This window comes from Nicotiana attenuata, unplaced genomic scaffold (assembly GCF_001879085.1).
Source record: "Nicotiana attenuata strain UT unplaced genomic scaffold, NIATTr2, whole genome shotgun sequence".
Taxonomy (NCBI): domain Eukaryota; kingdom Viridiplantae; phylum Streptophyta; class Magnoliopsida; order Solanales; family Solanaceae; genus Nicotiana; species Nicotiana attenuata.
The window spans coordinates 24,125-41,950 of record NW_017673704.1 but is presented as its reverse complement, the minus strand read 5'-3'; the positions used below and the strand labels follow the sequence as shown (position 1 = coordinate 41,950).

At 36.1% G+C, this 17,826-nt stretch overlaps 1 protein-coding gene across 1 annotated transcript; it reads left to right on the top strand.

The window, feature by feature from the left end:
• Positions 1-12,923: 12,923 nt before the first annotated feature.
• Positions 12,924-16,854, top strand: LOC109217075 (beta-1,4-mannosyl-glycoprotein 4-beta-N-acetylglucosaminyltransferase). The gene is made up of 3 exons (XM_019381304.1): positions 12,924-13,204; positions 14,417-14,586; positions 15,466-16,854. Exon 3 carries the CDS (start codon positions 15,496-15,498, stop codon positions 16,615-16,617), a length of 1,122 nt encoding a protein of 373 aa, XP_019236849.1. The 5' UTR covers positions 12,924-13,204; positions 14,417-14,586; positions 15,466-15,495; the 3' UTR covers positions 16,618-16,854.
• Positions 16,855-17,826: the final 972 nt, after the last annotated feature.

Genomic DNA, 17,826 nt, shown 5'->3' with positions numbered 1-17,826 from the left:
AAGTAAAAATGCACAATAGGTTCAAATATGTATTAAATCAGATGATTAGGTCAATTATTAACAGTTGAGCGACCGTGCTAAAACCACAGAACTCGGGAGTGCCTCACACCTTCTCCCGGGTTAACAGAATTCCTTACCCAGTCTTCTATGTTTGCGGACCGTAAAAATAGAGTCAATTTCCTCGATTTGGGATTTTAAAATAAACCGGTGGCTTGGGACACCATAGATTATTCCAAGTGGCGACTCTGAATAAACAAATAATCTCATTTCGATTAATGTAACTTTAATTGAAAAAACTCCCTATCCCCTCGGAAAAAAGGAGGAGTGACACTGATAATGGTACTGCTGGGTATTTATGATAGCTTTTAGAACTTGTGGGTATAAGTCATGTTTCATGTTTTTTCAAAAAAATTAGGAAATATATTTTGAAAACTGATGTCCAAACACATTTTCTATAACGAACTGACCGTTCGTTTTACTTTTTAGAACCCTGTTCCCTTAAAAAAGACTCTCCGTATGTGCTTTTACTATTTTATGACTTTTGAGGATGGTTAGTTCAGAATTTGGAAGAATTCGGGTTGAAATCGAAATACTTGGTTCCTTAAGTTGGCCTTAAAATGCTAAGTTTGACTTAGGTCAACATTTTGAGTAAACGACCTCGGAATCGTATAGGTTTTCATGATGATTTCGGACTTGGGCGTATGCTCGGATCGGGTTTTGGATGACCCGGGAGCGTTTCAGTGCCTAATAGTGAAAGTTGGTTCCTTGAAGTTCTTTAAATTTGGTTTGGAGTAGGTTTTGGTGATATCGAGGTCCAAATATAATTCCAAGATCGGAATAGTTCTGTAATGTCATTTAAGACTTGCACGCAAAATTTGGCATCATTCGGAGTTGATTTGATAGGAATCGGATGCGCGGAAGTATTTTTAGGAGTTTTTGAGTTTATGTGTTAATCCATGCGTTTTGGCATCCGATTCGTAATTTTTGATGTTATTTCAGTGTTTCGATCTCGAGCGAGTTCGTATGATATTTTTAGACTTGTGAGGATGTTTGGTGTGGAGCCCCTAGGGCTCGGGTGAGTTTCATACGTTCGGGAGGATGAGAAAACTTTAGTTTTTGCTGGTGTTTCTTGACAGCTGTTGCAGGTCTTGCAAATGCAAGAATTAGTTCACATTTGCGAACCTCGCATTTGCGAGGAAGGCTTCGCAATTGCGAAGAAGCCTGAGCTGGGCAGTGTTCGCATTTGCGACACTTTGGTCGCATTTGTTACCTCAGCAGTGCCCGTATTTGTGACTCCTTGGTCGCATTTGCGACCTTGGCAGCATAAGTCCAGGTTTGCATTTGCGATGGATTTGTCGCATTTGCGACCTTCAGGTGTCGCAAATGCGACATCTGAGAACTGTGCACATCTTATTAAATGCCGGACTTAGGACATTTAACTCATTTTCTTTCAACTCTTAGGCGATTTTTGGAGCTCTTGGAAGGGGGTTTTCACCTAGCACTTTAAGGTAAGTAATTTCTACACAACATGAGTTAAATACATGGATTATGGGTAGATTAACATGTAAAAATTGGTGAAATCAAGGGTTTAGATGAAAACCTAGGTTTTTGATAAATGAGATTTAACCACGAAATTAGTTATGAAATTTAGTAAAAATCATATATTTGAGTTCATGGGGTTATGGGTAACAACTTTCTTTGAAAATTTCCGGGATTCGGGCACGTGTGCCCGGAGGTGAATTTTAGGGATTTTTCAAATAGGCTTGGGAAATCACTTTGATAGTTAGAATACGAACTTTTGAGCATGTATTGATTATTTTATATAATATTTGACTAGTTTCGAGTCGTACCAAATTTGGGGGTTGAGCACATTCTTGGACCGGAAAGTATGCTTTGAGACGAGGTAAGTCTCTTTTCTAACCTTTTAAGAATTAATTAATATGTGTTTCTATTTGCGGCGGAGGGGGGGGGGGAGGGCTACGTACGTTCGAGGTGACGAGAGTCCGTACGTAACTATTAATTATGCTGTTGTCCGGGTAGTCTAGGACCCATATCATGCTATACTTGCAATGTTTTCCCCTACTTGATAACTTAATTAATTAAGTCATATTGAAATTTGATAAAAGAATTGTAAAAGGTTAAATTTCACCTACTTGAAGTTGTAAATGAGACACTTGACTGTTATTGAGAATTAGTGTTTCTTTGAAGTATTTCCTATTTGTCGAGCGGGCCGAACGCCTCGGTAGTAGATATATGCATCTATGGTTCGTGACGTTCGACCCTCGGCAGTGTACAGTTTAAATATTCTTATATTGGAATGGGCGATACGACCTCGTCATAATTTGTGCATGATAAATCTTGGAAACTATTCATAATTGATATTGCTTAAATGCCTGGAGATACAAACTGTTAAATGATGAAAAATAAACTTGGGACTTAATATTTGTGAAAGGAGTATTTACTATTTTCTGTTATTAAGTTTTCAGTATTACTCATGTAATCCATGCTTAGTTATAATTATGACACATTATTGTTAGCCCATGTAAGTGTCAAAGTCGACCCCTCGTAACTACTTCTTCGAGGTTAGACTGAATACTTACTGGGTACATGTTGTTTATTTACTCACGCTACACTTCTACACTTAAATGTGCAGGATCTGAGGCAGGTGCATATGGGTATCAGTCCGGCGCGCACGCTTGACTCCTGGTACGAGACTACACGGTGAGCTACCCTTCCGAGTCGTTCTGCAACAGCCGAAGTCTTTCTGTTGTTATTATTCTATCTATTTTATCTCAGACAGTAGAGTAGAAATCTTTTGTATATTCTACTAGTAGCCCATACTCTTGTGACACCAGGTCTTGGCACACACACTAGTAGACTTGTGGTTTTGGTTTTATTCTATGATTTTGATTGCACCCAGCTGCTATCGTGTTATTTCTTTCAAATCCATTATTTCTCAAATCTTTAAATTTAAGGAAGGTTAAATTACTTGGAAAAATTTGTTAAGAAGAGGAAATCACGCGACTAGTTCACAGTTGGCTTGCCTAGCGGAAGCGTTAGACGCTATCACGACCTATTATAGAATTGGGTCGTGGCATTTTCATCTTCAAACCAAACTTCACCCAAATCAGATATTTCAAAATAAATTTGGGAATCTATTGCCAAACGCTAGCTTAATATCTAAATCTACTCTCGATGAACTTAAATTTGAAACATAAGTTTCAAATATTATAAAGAACAAATCACAATCATTAATCAAAACAACAACACATCTAATAAACTCATTTTCCAACAATAGTGATTTGCCAATATCAATATCTAATAAACTCATTTTCCAACAATAGTGATTTGCCAATATCAATATCACCAATTTGATTTAACTCACTTTTCATATTCGATATTTAAGTCCTTCATCAAGCTTGCAACAATAATGATTTGTTGATGTCTCCAAACTTTTTCAACGACACCCATTTGATTTAAGCTCATTGTTCATATTTGAAATTCAAGACTCACTTTTTCAAAGCATTATATTTCAATTGTATAAATTCGAAAATACGATTGTACAACAATTAAAAAAAGCAGCATATTTTGTCTGATGTTTGTCAAAACTGAGTACATATTAAATAATTTTAAAAACTAACACTAAATTAAATAGCAGTGTCCAAATAAAATGTGACGACCCAAAGGGTCATCACCTGTTTTCTCACTCATTCTGTATCTCCGAGGCCTTAAAAACCTCATTTAGGCTTGCCTCGATTTACGTGCGCAGTCCGGGCGCGTAGCCGGAAAGCTTAAATATGAATTCTGTGTAAAAATTGATGAATTTTGATATTAATATGAATAAAGTTGACTTTGGTCAACATTTTGGGTAAACAGACCCGGACCCGTGATTGGACGGTCCCGAAGGGTCCGTAGGAAAATATGGGACTCGGGCGTATGCCCGGAATCGAAATCCGAGGTCCCGAGCCCGAGAAATGAATTTTTAAAGGAAATTGTTTTTCTGAAATTTATATGGAAATTTGAAATGAAAATGGTTTAGAAAGTGTTGGTATCGGGCCTGTATTTTGGTTCCGGCGCCCGGTACAGGTCTTATATGTGGTTTAAGCGCTTCCTGTGAAATTTGGTTGGAAACGGACGTCATTTGACGGGTTTCGGACCTAAATCAAAAAAATGAAAGTTTATGAAGTTTGATGAAAAAGTGATGATTTTGAGGTTTGATTCCTCGTTTTTGATGTTACTTTGGCGATTTGATCGCACGGATAGGTCCGTAGGATATTTTTGAGGTTGTGTGTATATTTGGTTAGGAGCCCCGAGGGCTCGGGAGTGTTTCGGAGGTGTTTCGGGAGGTTTTAGAACTTAGAAAAGTTGCAGAAAATCTGCATCAGGTGCTCAGGTCTTTTCTTCTTCGCGTTCGCGACGCCTTGTTCGCGTTCGCGAAGCCTCGAGCGAGTCCTTCTTCGCATTCGCTACCTTCGCGTTCGCATAGAGTCTTTGAACTCTGAGGGCCCAGCCCTCTTTCCTTCTCCGCGTTCGCGATGGCTGGACAGCGTTCGCGTAGGTTCCCAGCCTTATCTCATCGCGTTCGCGTATAGGCCAACGCGCTCGCGTAGACCAATCCCCTGGACCCCCCCCCCCCCAGTCCTTCTCTTTGCGTTCGCGTCCTTCTCACCGCGAACGCGATAGTCTATTAAGCCAACCCTTCGTGAACGCGACCTTGATTCCGCGAACGCGAAGGGCAAATTCACCCAGTTATTTAAAATGCCCAAAACAGAACAGTGACGGGAAATTTTTACCAAGTACACGAACCCTTTCTTCTCCAAAGCTTCTAGGCGATTTTTAGAGCATCTCTGCACCAAAGCTTCTTGAGTAAGTATTGTTTAACTTGTTTTCTTCATTTTTCATCACTATTTATCAAATTTCTAAGCTCAAATCATGTGATTTAGGGTAGAAATTGGGGGAAATGGGTAGAGTTAGGGTTTTCTATATTTTCTTGATTTAGACCTCGTTTTGGGGTCGAATTTAAAAATAAATTATATAGTCGGGCTCGTGGGTGAATGAGGGATTTGATTTTGGTCCGAACCTCGTGTTTTGACCAAGCGGGCCCGGGGGTCGATTTTTGGAATTTTGGGAAGAAGGCTTAGAAAACTATATCTAGGCATTGGGTTTGATTTGTTTAGCTTATATTAATGTTGTAAAGTCGTTATTTCATAGATTTGATTGAGTTGGAGCCGAATTCGAGAGGGAAGGCGGTCGTTGTGGATTGATTTAGCTGTGGAAGTTGAGGTAAGTGTTTGGTCTAACTTTGGCTTGAGGGTATAGGAGTAGAGTCTTATTTGTTAATTGCTATTTGTCGAGTACGGTGTATAGGCATGGTGACGAGTATCTATACACTGGTGTCGAGCATGACCGTAAGTCCTACTTTGCCAAATTATCGAATTTGTAATTGTTAGTTATGAGGAATTGGTTGGAAATCTTTAACACTGAGCCAGTAATTGTTGAGCCTAAGTGTGGATTTAATTGTGTTGAGTAGAGATTGAATGAGTTTGGTTATAGCTGGATCTCCCTTGCCGGGATAGTTTATTATATTACATTGCTCCCTTGCCGGGATAGTTATTAAAACATCTTTCTCCCTTGTCGGGATTATGTTGTGTATTGTGTTGAAATAGGATCGTTTGGCATGCCGACCACGAGTTATTATGAAATGGGATCGTGTGGCACGCCGACCACGAGATATTATGAAATGGGATCGTGTGGCACGCCGACCACGAGATATTATGAAATGGGATCGTGTGGCACGCCGACCACGAGTTATTATGAAATGGGAACGTGTGGCACGCCGACCACGTGATATTATTGTAATGGGAGCGTGTGGTACGCCTACCACGTGATGTAAGGAAATGGGATCGTGTTGTACGCATGCAATGAGAGGAAATTGAAATAAGTGAAGTGGTTTGTTTTCCTTTATTCTGTGTTAGAAGAAATCAGATGTAGTTCTCTTGTTATTCCTGATATTCCGTTTATCTGCTTCCCCATAAGCATGTTCCCCCTTCCCAGCTTTAATTGCTTACTTTCCGCTATTATTTTGTTGTACTTGTATATATATATCTGCACAGGTTTATCTGGTAGTCTGGTCTAGCCTCGTCACTACTTCGCCGGGGTTAGGCTAGGCACTTACCAGCACATGGGGTCGGTTGTGCTGATGCTACACTCTGTGCATCTTTTTGCACAGATCACAGTACCGGAGCAGCAGCTTTTGGACAGCAGTAGGAGCGTTGGGAGTTGACTTCAGTCCAGAGATTCCGAGGTAGCCTTGTTGACGTCCGCATGGCCCGGAGTCTCTTCTATCCTTATTTCGTTTGTTGTCCTTGTACCGGAACAAACAGTATTGTATTTTATTCAGACTCTGTTTTTAGTATTCTATAGACGTTCGTGAGTTAGTGACTTCAGTCTTGGGTAGAGGTTGTAATGGAATTTCCGCACTTGTTTTCAGTTCATTTATGTTTAAGACTTCCGCTTTTATATTAATTGTCTCGTTGTCTCAATATTGTCGATGTTTGCCTAAGAATGTATATAGTTAATTGGCTTGCTTAGCTCCTATTAGTAGGCGCCATCACAAATCCGGGTCGTGACATAAAAATACATCGTAAATTTTTTGCTGCTCTAATTGAGTGGTAACAGGGGAGAACCCTTGATATCTGGCAAAGAGCCATAAAAATGTTAAATACTTAGTTAGCTACATGTATTAACGTAAAAGTAAAGCTTATAGGTCTATCCTTTGCTTATATGAACTTTTGAGAGGAGATTTATGTTAGTATATTGTGTTCCAAAAAAAAAACAGAGGACGTTAGTTTTATTAAAAAACAGAAAATTTCGAGCCCACAAGTTTTTTTTGTGTTGTTAACGAATTTAATTCATTCATAGTTGCCAAGGTTTCGGATTAAATCCTCCCGGAATAGAACAGAATAACTATTATGTGATAGCGGCACTGCAAAACACAGAACTTCAGCGAACTCAAGGGGTGGAGCAAATCACACTAGATGCTTACATTTTGCTTTAGAAAAATAATGCAGAAATACAGAAGAAAGAGGGGAGAGTTTGCAGATTTTCGATGGTTGAAAAATGAGGTTAATCATAACTAGTTGTAGCCAACAAAGTTGAGTTTCAATAGGTGCAACTTAATCAATCAATCATATCAATTGATCAAAAAAGAGGCTAATCATAACTAGTTGTAACCAACAAAGTTGTTTCAATAGGTGCAACTTTATCAATCAATCATATCAATTGACCAAATTCGAAGCTGAAGCCGATGCAAGCGAGCGACTACGACGACAGCGCGAGGCTTGCTCTCTTCTCAACTCTTTAAGAGCTAGAAGAAGTGCTTCTATATATAAGCACAAAAATTGTCCTCTTCCTATCCAACGAGGGACAAAGTTCCTTTGTAAAAGGAACCAATTCAAAATTTTATTTTCCTATTCTATTTTCCATTCACACCCATTTTATATAATACATAAAATCTAACAATCCCCATATGAATGGGGAATACAACAACAACAATAATAACAACCACCCAGTATGATCCCACAAGTGGGGTCTGGGAAAAACAAAACAGCGGAATATGAAAATAACAATAAGTAAAGTAAAATTAATGATAGGTTTGATTAAGATAATCAAAAGTAGTCTAGAACCCTAAATGAACGTCTCAAGCAACAATTGAAAAACTATCTGATCGCCTCCCAAGAACGATAAATTAGAACCCTAGATATAAAGAAAAGAGAAGAAGATTACCCTCAAGAACTCAAGTCTTGAAAACATGTAATCCAGAGTCGAACTCGAGCCAAGAGGTTCCAAATTTCTCTCAAGAGTTTTCTTATGTCAAAATACTCTAAGTTCCTAATTAAATAACCTTAGGCTGTTATAAATATCCAATGGGTAAAATAGAAAAAATTTCAAAGTTAATGTCTCAAAAAAAAACTCGTCAGGCCAAACCGTAGCCTCAACAGTAACCCCCAATCGTGACGCACAGTTGAACTGTAACGAATTCCAGAAGCTTATTTTCTTCAGGTCTTCAGGGCCCTCTTGAATTATAGCCAACAGTTGGTGAAACCGTATCACACGGTTTGGCTTGGGGTCTTGATTCTTCAATTCTCAAGACTCCAAACATAGTACCTTTTCGTGAATCCTCCAAGTGACTCTCCAACATCTTCTAGTCAATTGTTGAAGACCATGCAACTCCTCGGCGTGCATCCCTCGGGCTTTCTTGAACCTGGAGCGAGTCAACGGTCCGCTAGATAATTCGGGGTCATCTTCAATTATCTCTGTTTTGCCCGGGCTATCTAGGATCGTATCAGATTCAGAAGTAAGGATTAATGGCATCTGGATAAGTATGTTTCCTTTTGAACTTTCCGTAGTGAACATATGTCGAATATACTCGATCAATCGGTAGATTGATACCTTTGAATCGTCGAACTTTGGTGTATACCTAGATAGTCATACGTCACACAATCAACCCTTAACCGCATTTTGGTTCTCGTTGTTGTGTTCGTTCAGCCATGAACACTGCCTAATTTCATAAGTGCATAGAGAAATGACCTTGCAGGTTCTCCTTGAATCAACTTATACTTCACACTTAAATAGGTGATTCCTAAATGTATTATCCCATAAATACATTATTTGATATACCCCGTATCAAACTTAGAAATCATTAAAAGTTGTTAACGTCTTATCCTTGTTACTGAACATGGTCTTCATCATGAGAACGAACCAAAGTTTTATTTGACAATGTTGAATCGTCATTAGTGACTTTGATTGATCTTCTTGAACATAGATTTTATGATCTCCCGTCTTTTAGGTTGATTTACTTCCTAACTCATATATAGAGAGAGATAAGTGTATATTTTATTTCCTTAAATTGTGGCTCTTAACCTTAAAGTATTCATTGTTCTGTACGTGAGAACATCTATTGTGTATTCATTGTGTTATGTAAACATCAAGTACTAGTAAGGGTTTACCAGTGATCCCTTCCTCATTTTTTCTTCAATTTTTATTGAACACCTTAAATAATTAGAAAATGAACAATAAAATTTCAGGTCAACGAAGATTAACAACGTCCATTTTGGATGGAAAATTATGGAACGTATTGAGGTGCAAGTAATTATGCACATCTTCCTTTAGAGTTTTTGACTAATATTGTCCCTTATCTTGAAGGGTAGGTTTATTTTGGTCCTTCAAATATAACTCTGAGCATATTTAGTCCCTTAAGTATGCTAAAGTGGAGCACCTTTAGTCTCACTGACACAATGTGATCAAAAACTAACGGTGTTACCCAACTCTGATTCATGAAGCAAATCTTCTGCTCTGAAGCAAAACTTTTCCTCTCCTTTTATTGGATAACGCGATTTATCACTTTAACTCCTCATTTTTAGATAATGTCTTCTAAAATTTTGACACTGAAAATTTTCTGTGCCAGTTTTCAATGAGAAAATGACATTGTATGCCGCTGTAAAAATAATAGCCGAAAAAATATATAAAATTTAAAAATTTGGTTGATTTTTCCAAAAACGAAAAGTTTAAATTTGAAAAAATAGAGCTGCCAGGATCACTCTAGGCATATTATTGAAGCAAACGAATAACCAGGTTGTATTATCACTTTTAGCCCGGGTCAGAAACTATTCACATTTGGTAGCCAAAAAACTATATAGAATTTGTAAATTTTTTAACATATATATATATATATATATATATATATATATATATATATATATATATATATATATATTTACAGCGCTATACAGTGTCATTTTCTTATTGAAAACTGGCACAGAAAGGGATATTTTCAAGGTCAAAATTTTAGAAAATATTATCTAAAAATGAGAAATTAAAATGATAATTTGTGTTATCCAATAAAAGGAGAGGAAACGTTTTGCTTCAGAGCAGAAGATTTGCTTCATGAATCAGAGTTGGGTATCACTGTTAGTTTTTGAACACATTGTGCCAGTGAGACTAAAGGTGCTCCACTTTAGATATTTAAGGGACTAAATATGCTCAAGGTTATATTTGAGGGACCAAAATAGACCTACCCTCAAAGATAAGGGATAATTTTGGCCAAAAACTCTCTTCCTTTGTTCCAACTTACTCCCTCCGTTCATTTTTACTTGTCCAATTTTGGATTTTTCACGCCTCTTAAGAAGCAATAAATATAATATGTATTTTACCATACAATCCCTAAAAATGTTAGCCTTTCAAAAAGTCTTGGGAAATAAGTTTGAAAATGAGTAATTAATGATAAGGGTAAAACAGGAAAAAAAGATGTCTTTCTCTTGATTTAGTATAATAGACAAGTAAAAATGAAAATTTTAACATAGTGGATAAGTAAAAGTGAATGGAGAGAATAATAATTACATAATAACGAAAAAAGACCAAATGAAAGTGGCTCGTAAATATTGGTCAAAATACATTAATTAACTATTTTGGGGAGTAGACGTGCACAAAACTCTCAACATTATGCTTACTTCCCATTAACAATTATGAAGTGGACACAATCAAAGGGTTTCATTATTCCTATCTTTTCTTGTAGGTGACGTGGCTATAGCTTATTGGTTAACATGTTTAAACTCTCTCAATCCTAGATTTTTAATGCCACTTGAAGACAAGATATTCTGGTATCTGCTGACTACTCTATGTCCGTGAGGGGCAAAATTGTCCTTTCAGCGTAATGTCCAAAATGGACCGCGGGAAATCCAAAGATCTGAACCATGTGCAGCGGCAAAGCTTACACGTGCTAACGATGAAAAAGGTTATGATCCTACACGCGCAGGTCCATGGTATCAAAATGCAGATACTACTGAGGCAAAGACACGTGTCGTCTTGTAACTGTAAATTTTTTGTTTCTTGTTTGGTTTTCGGTAGCCATTGCGGGTCCAAATAATTCAGATTTGCGTCCCGTAAGATCAATTAAAGGGCGAAGCGCTCCTTATTAGAATTTTGTCCATTTCTAGGACTTGTACCCGAAATTTCTTATTAAATATGGAAGGATCTTATGCATCTCAGCATAATTTTTAGTGATGAAAAATAGATTTGACTAATAGGTCGCAACTACTAACAGCTTGTTTAGAAGGTTGTTACCTATTGTATTGTATCATATTGTTACTTTAAATATAATATTTGTTTGATTGTTACTTAAATTTTATTGTATCGTATAGTTACGTTATGATGAAAAGTGCCATCTTATGTAACGACGAATTTGGTGTGGCGGCGGCGTTACCTTATTTTTTCTTCTCATTTTGCCCCTTTTTATTAGTTAATAAACATATTTTATCATTTACCCTACTTTTTTTATATAATGATTCTACTTCGTATCTAATTTTTTCTTAGTAATGTTGCAAGTTTATCCTTTATATTTTTTGTGCGTGACATTATGAAATGACGGCAAACGATACAATCTATCCAGACATTGTATTCATCAAACAATACAATACGATATATTATAAAATACAAGTAACAGCCATCCAAACAAATTGTAATATATATAAAAGGTAAAAATTTATTCGTGCGGCAAGACATGTAACTTTCATACAAACATTTAAAACTTAAATATTAAATAATATGCATTTTATATTTAATTCTTAACCGCTAAAGTTATATTATTTGATTTGATATGAACATTTGATGCATACAAGTATTTCATGTAAAAGAAATGCTCAACCAGACCTCGGGAAACCTAATTAATATTAGTGTTTGTTGAAAATTATAGAGTAAAAAATATAAATTTGTTATCATCATACTGCAGCTCTTACATAAAACTCTAATTTTTTCCATTTAAGGTTTTCCAAAACTACATACTATTGTTTAAATATTTAGACTTAACTATTCAATTTTGATTTTCAATTTTCAAAAATATAAAAATTATAATAAAATATATGTGATTCTTTATGTGTTAAAATAAATCTTAATTTTTCTAGTAATTACGTGTATTTTATTGTGTCTCAATTGTTTGTTCCTACTCAAGCATAGTGTTTAGTTTCTTAGAGAAAATGTTGTGGTTTGAACATTTTAGCATTTTTCATAGTAATTTTCTTAAGAGCATAAACATATAGGTAAATCACAGTTACAGATGTAGTAAATAATTATAGTTCTGAGAATTTTCTTGTATAAAATAGGTATAGCTAAACCAAACAAGAATCCTAACAACCCTTATTACAAGCAATGCCATCTTTTCAAGTGTAATTAAGTGTCATTTCAATATTTAGCAATATCTTAAATGCATCTTACACATTTATAGTTCTGGTCGTTATAAAGTAGGACGTGTAGCAGCAAAATGACTCATTTGATTTGTCTAGATAATTCATGCACTGACAGTGCATATAGTCTGAGGGCAATCCGTTGCACGAATCATTTCGCGTTTATTCAGGATCCGAGGAAGAATCGCACCCCAAGAGTTGTAATGTAAACGGTCTATCATGATGCAAGTATTAATGGCTGATTCTACGCCTCGAATTCGTAACCTATAGCTTAAAGCATTTAAATTTTGTACATCGATTGCACATAAATATTTTACACCATCAAATTAAGATCGCCTACAATAACAGATATCTATTTATAATTAAAAAAAACTTGATCTTACAACTTGAAAAATAACAAATAATCTGTTATAAGCAGTTAAAACTAAATTGATGGTGTAATAATTTGTATACAATATTTGCACCAATATTTAAGTTAATTAATTCAATCTTTAAATGCACCTTAAACTTTTTATAGGTCTAATCATTATAGTTCTAGTCATTATTAGTACTACTAGTATTTAGGAATTATAGTAGCATAGTGACTCATTTTGATTGGTCAAAGACTATAGGCATTTCATGGTCATGCATGTAGACAATCCCAACTCTTTGCTGCCATTTTCAAAGCCTTTAACCTCTCTCCTACACAAGTCTTTCTTTCTCCAAACCTCTCTCTGTCATAACTCATGCCATTTGAGCCCCAAGCTCTTTTCCTCTCTTCTTCCTTTCTTGTCCTCTACATATTCATACAAATATCTTTACATAGTAATATACACACATCTCATATATCATTTTCCCAATTATATGGTACCCATTGAGATATTTAAAGATTACTATACAATATTCATATTTAACATATTAATACCCTTTTGAGCGTTAGTTTAGGCCCTGAAATCTTGTTATTTCAGCCTCTGCAGCTTCCACTAAAGGTGAGGTTTTTTAAATATCATTTATTGTTCATATTTAGCTTCTTTCTTGTGTTTTTGTCCATTTTTTTTGCTAGTTTAGGTCTTTGAATTTTGAAATCTGGATTTGTTTTTTGTGTTTTCAATATGTTTTGAATGGATTTTAGTGATATAAATGAAGTTGGGTTTCAGGTGAAACTTAACAAAATTTCAACTTTTAGTTGCATTGGGTAAATTCTATGTGTTACCCTTTTGCTAGTATGGAAATATTAGGTCAGAGCTGAAAGGAATTTAATGATGTGATAATTTGTAAACATAGAATCATCTTGCACTTACTAAAGACACTTGGTATATTCTGCTGTTTATTGAATTCTGTGGAAATGGCTGTATATTCATGAAATATTTTTTCACTTATTAAAGACAACTGGTATATTCTTTTGAGTATTGATTTCTGGGGGAAATGGTTTTGTTTTCATCATTTCATGGGAACTTTTACCAGATTTAGAATGTTCTGTTTTTTGGCATCTTGTCTTAAATCTTAGTTTGTTATGTTAAAAGAGACAGTTTTTCATGAAAATTTAAGAATCCTGTATTTTCTTATTTTTAGATTTCTGTTATTGCTTATTGTTTCTCGCCCTTCGAATTTCTGTTTGGTTTGCTGGTGTTGTTGCTTGTTGTTACTCCTTTCTCTCTATCATTCGTAAGCCGAGGATCTTCCGGAAATAGCCTCTTACCTTCTTCATGTAGGGTTAAGATCTACGTACATTTTACCCTCCCCAGATCCCACTAGTCGGATTACAATGAATTTTTGTTATTGTTGTTGTTGATGTCTCACTTGATTCTTACAAGCAATGCATACCTAAGTGTGTCGAAGGCGGTTCAATTGAATCCCCTTAGTCGAAAAATTACACCGTACGTCACCTGTACCTTATCTCATAGTCGTCATCTCTTGTTGTATTAAGGACTCTATATGAAGTTGAGAAAATTATATAAAGTGAAAGCAAATTAATATACACAATCAGTTCCTGTGGTTTTATAATAGTTAAGTATATCCACTCACTGTGCAAGTTTGCATTTTTTCGAATCCTCTTGTTAGAATTTCTGAGTCAGCTACTGTTTACAAGGACCCTATTTATGGGATTACACTGGGTTTTTTGTCGTTGTTATTGTAGCTACTGTTTACAAGAATACAACAACCTTAATTCAGAAAATTTGCTTGCATTGTCATATCTGCAGGGAAGCATTTGGATGGAATGATTTACTGGAATTGCATGTCCAAAGTTGGACAAATTTCAGCATATAAGGTGGCAGAGTGGCTTTAAGATGGATCTTCTTAGTTTACTTCTTGCTATATTTTGTCCTGATTTTCAAATTGGCTCCTCCAAACTCGACTTTTGGTTCTTGTGGTATGATTCATAATCTCCATTTAATTGCTTTGGGAAAAGAATATCAAAAAATATTGGTTGCATATAAAAAGTTTCATTTTGTTCTCAATTGGTAAAGACAGTGTACAAAGCATTCCGCGTTCGCCCAGGGTCTAGGGAAGGGCCGTACCCAAGGGGGTGTGATGTAGGCAGCCTACCTTGATGCAAGTATCGATGGGTGATTCCACGGCTTGAACTCGTGACCTATAAGACAACTTTACCGTTGTTCTCAATCGTAATTTGTCACAAAAAAAAAAAATTAGGTTTAAGTCCTGTTAATATAAAAAAATTGGAGTTCCGAAGTCCTGTTTAATTCAGGTTCCTTCTGAAATTAGTATTTGCATGAATATCTTCTAGTTGAGATACTGTTTGTTTCACCTGGCTAGTTAATGATTAACGTTAATTAAGAAGCAATTACAAATATGCTAGTCATAGTGTATTTGATATTAGTCATTGATTAGGATTTGATATATGTTAGTTACTTAATTCATATCTAATTAGGCTATATAGTCAAAATAATATAATCCTATGTTAGAAGATTAATTCAAAATTGAATTAGGAAACCTAAATTATTTAGGATTTGATATATGTTGCAGTTATCCAATCCATATCTACTTAGGTTTTGTAGTCAAAATAATATAAGAATAGGTATTTCAGTAGTCAAACTAGTTTTGCACTATTATAAATAGAGGTGCTACTACGTATTTTCTTGTATGAAAAATTGTGGAGAATATTACTTTAACATTGCAAGACCTCTCTTTAGACACCGAATTGCTCTTTGTACTTAAACGGAGTTATACAAAAATAATATATACAGAGTCCCTTTGTGTTCTTTCCTTAACTCATCTGAAAAATATGCAGACTATAGAAGTTTTGAACAATGAGGAGATAATGTTTGGCAAACTTCTGCCGTGTTATCGCATGGCCCCAAGACAATCCCGCCTCAGCTCCAGACGATCTCGTAAAAAAATTGTTTTTATCGCGCTCTTGATACTTCTACCGATTTTGTTCTTTGGTGTTTACCTCCACGGCCATAAAATCTCCTATTTTTTCCGCCCGCTTTGGGACAAACCTCCACCTCCGTTTGATCATTTGCCACATTATTATGCTGAAAACGTTTCGATGGATAATCTTTGTCGCTTACACGGATGGACCCTACGTTCTGAACCACGTCGCGTATTTGATGGGATCATATTCAGCAACGAGTTAGACTTGCTCGAAGTAAGGTGGCGCGAGCTCTATCCCTATGTTACAAAATTTGTGATCTTGGAAGCCAATACTACTTTTACTGGAATCCCAAAGCCATTGTACTTCTCTGATCATCGCGAACGATTTGCCTTTGCTGAGGAAAAGATAGTACACGGTGTGTTTCCTGGCCGTGTTGCGTCCCCTGGTTCACACGAAGATCCTTTTAAACTAGAAGCACAGCAGCGTATCGCGATGAACAGGTTACTTAAAGTTGCTGGTATTGCTGATGGCGACCTTCTCATTATGTCAGACACGGATGAAATCCCGAGCCAACACACTATTAAATTGCTGCAGTGGTGCGATGGGGTTCCTCCCGTCCTGCATCTTGAGCTCAGACATTACATGTATTCCTTTGAGTTCCCTGTTGATTATAGTAGTTGGCGCGCTACTATTCACATTTACAACAGGTGGACTCAGTACAGACATTCGCGCCAAACGGATGTTATATTTTCTGATGCAGGGTGGCATTGTAGCTTTTGCTTTCGGCATCTGCAAGATTTTGTATTAAAAATGACTGGTTATAGTCACGCGGACAGAGTTCGACGTAAAAATTTCCTAAAACATTCTAGAATTCAGAAGCTTATTTGTGAGGGAGCTGATCTTTATGATATGTTACCTGAGGAGTATTCTTTTCAGGAATTGATCAAGAAAATGGGATCAATACCTCGCTCAGCATCCGCGGTTCACCTTCCTACATATGTCATTGAAAATGCAGATAAGTTTCGATTCCTTCTCCCCGGAGGTTGTCAGCGATCACCACGATGATCCTCTTCGTCTGTCAACTTTTTTTTTGTTTAGAATTTGCAATTGTAAAAGGGATAGTTGTAATGAATGTTAGATGTCAGTTATTGATGTTCTTTTTTCATAAAATTTGCAGCAGATGGTTTAGCTGTTGGTAGTTGAGTTTTGTGAAATGAGAAAATAGGTTCTCTTACCTTTGCTAAGTGTGTATACACATTTTAAATAAATAATTGTCAAATGAAAGCATTGTTGTTAACTCTCTAGTTTTGTATCGAAGGGGAGTGTTACAACAACGGTATAGTTGTTTCCATGTGAGCTATACGTTACGTATTCGAGTTGTGGAAGCAGCCACTAATGCTTGTATTAGGATAGGTTGTCTATATTATACCTTTTAAGGTGCGGCCCTTCCCGGAACCTGCGTTAAAGTTGATGTGTTGTGTACCGGGCTACCTTTTTTGCTCTAGTTTTGTGTTGTTAATTAGACTTTTGCTTTTTACTACTGCAACTTGGAACTGCAAACTCACACTTTTTTAGGACAATAAATTACTCTCAAGGTGCAAAGTGTGTCTCACATCTAGAAAAAGGGTTGGGACAAATGGAGAAAAAGGAAAATGGGGAACTCCACAAATGACTAAAAGAAGGAAAAGGGAAAGTTAAAAGAGTGTATGTAAGATTCTCCAGAAAGTGAGGAGAATCATTTTCCTTTCCCTTTATGAATTTCTCTTTGCCCCTCTTTGAGTCCTCTTTTAGCACGATTTATGTATATGGGTAAATATTACTTTTCATACAATGACACTAATTAAGCTTCAATCCTAAATAAATTGAGATCAGCTATAGACTCCTTACTGACATATATATATATATATATATATATATTATATATATATATATAGTATATATATATTAAATTTTGAACATTCTTAGTAAAATTTGTAGCTTCACCACTTGTGGTATCATAAGTCACTTGTCAACTGCAAGTTGTAAAGTTGGTCCTCCTTCAACCAAAAATTGGAGTATTTGATTTTCTTGATTAAAAGAAAAGAAATAGAACAGTGTCACACCTCCTTTTTTTACACACCTACCCCGAAGGATAATGTATAAGGGAGTTTTTCCATTTAAAGTGACATTATTCGAAATGGGATTATTTATTTATTTTTTAGAGTCGCCACTTGGGATAGGATTGGCTTTTGGTGTCCCAAGTCACCGGTTTAAATTGAATCCCAAATCGAGGAA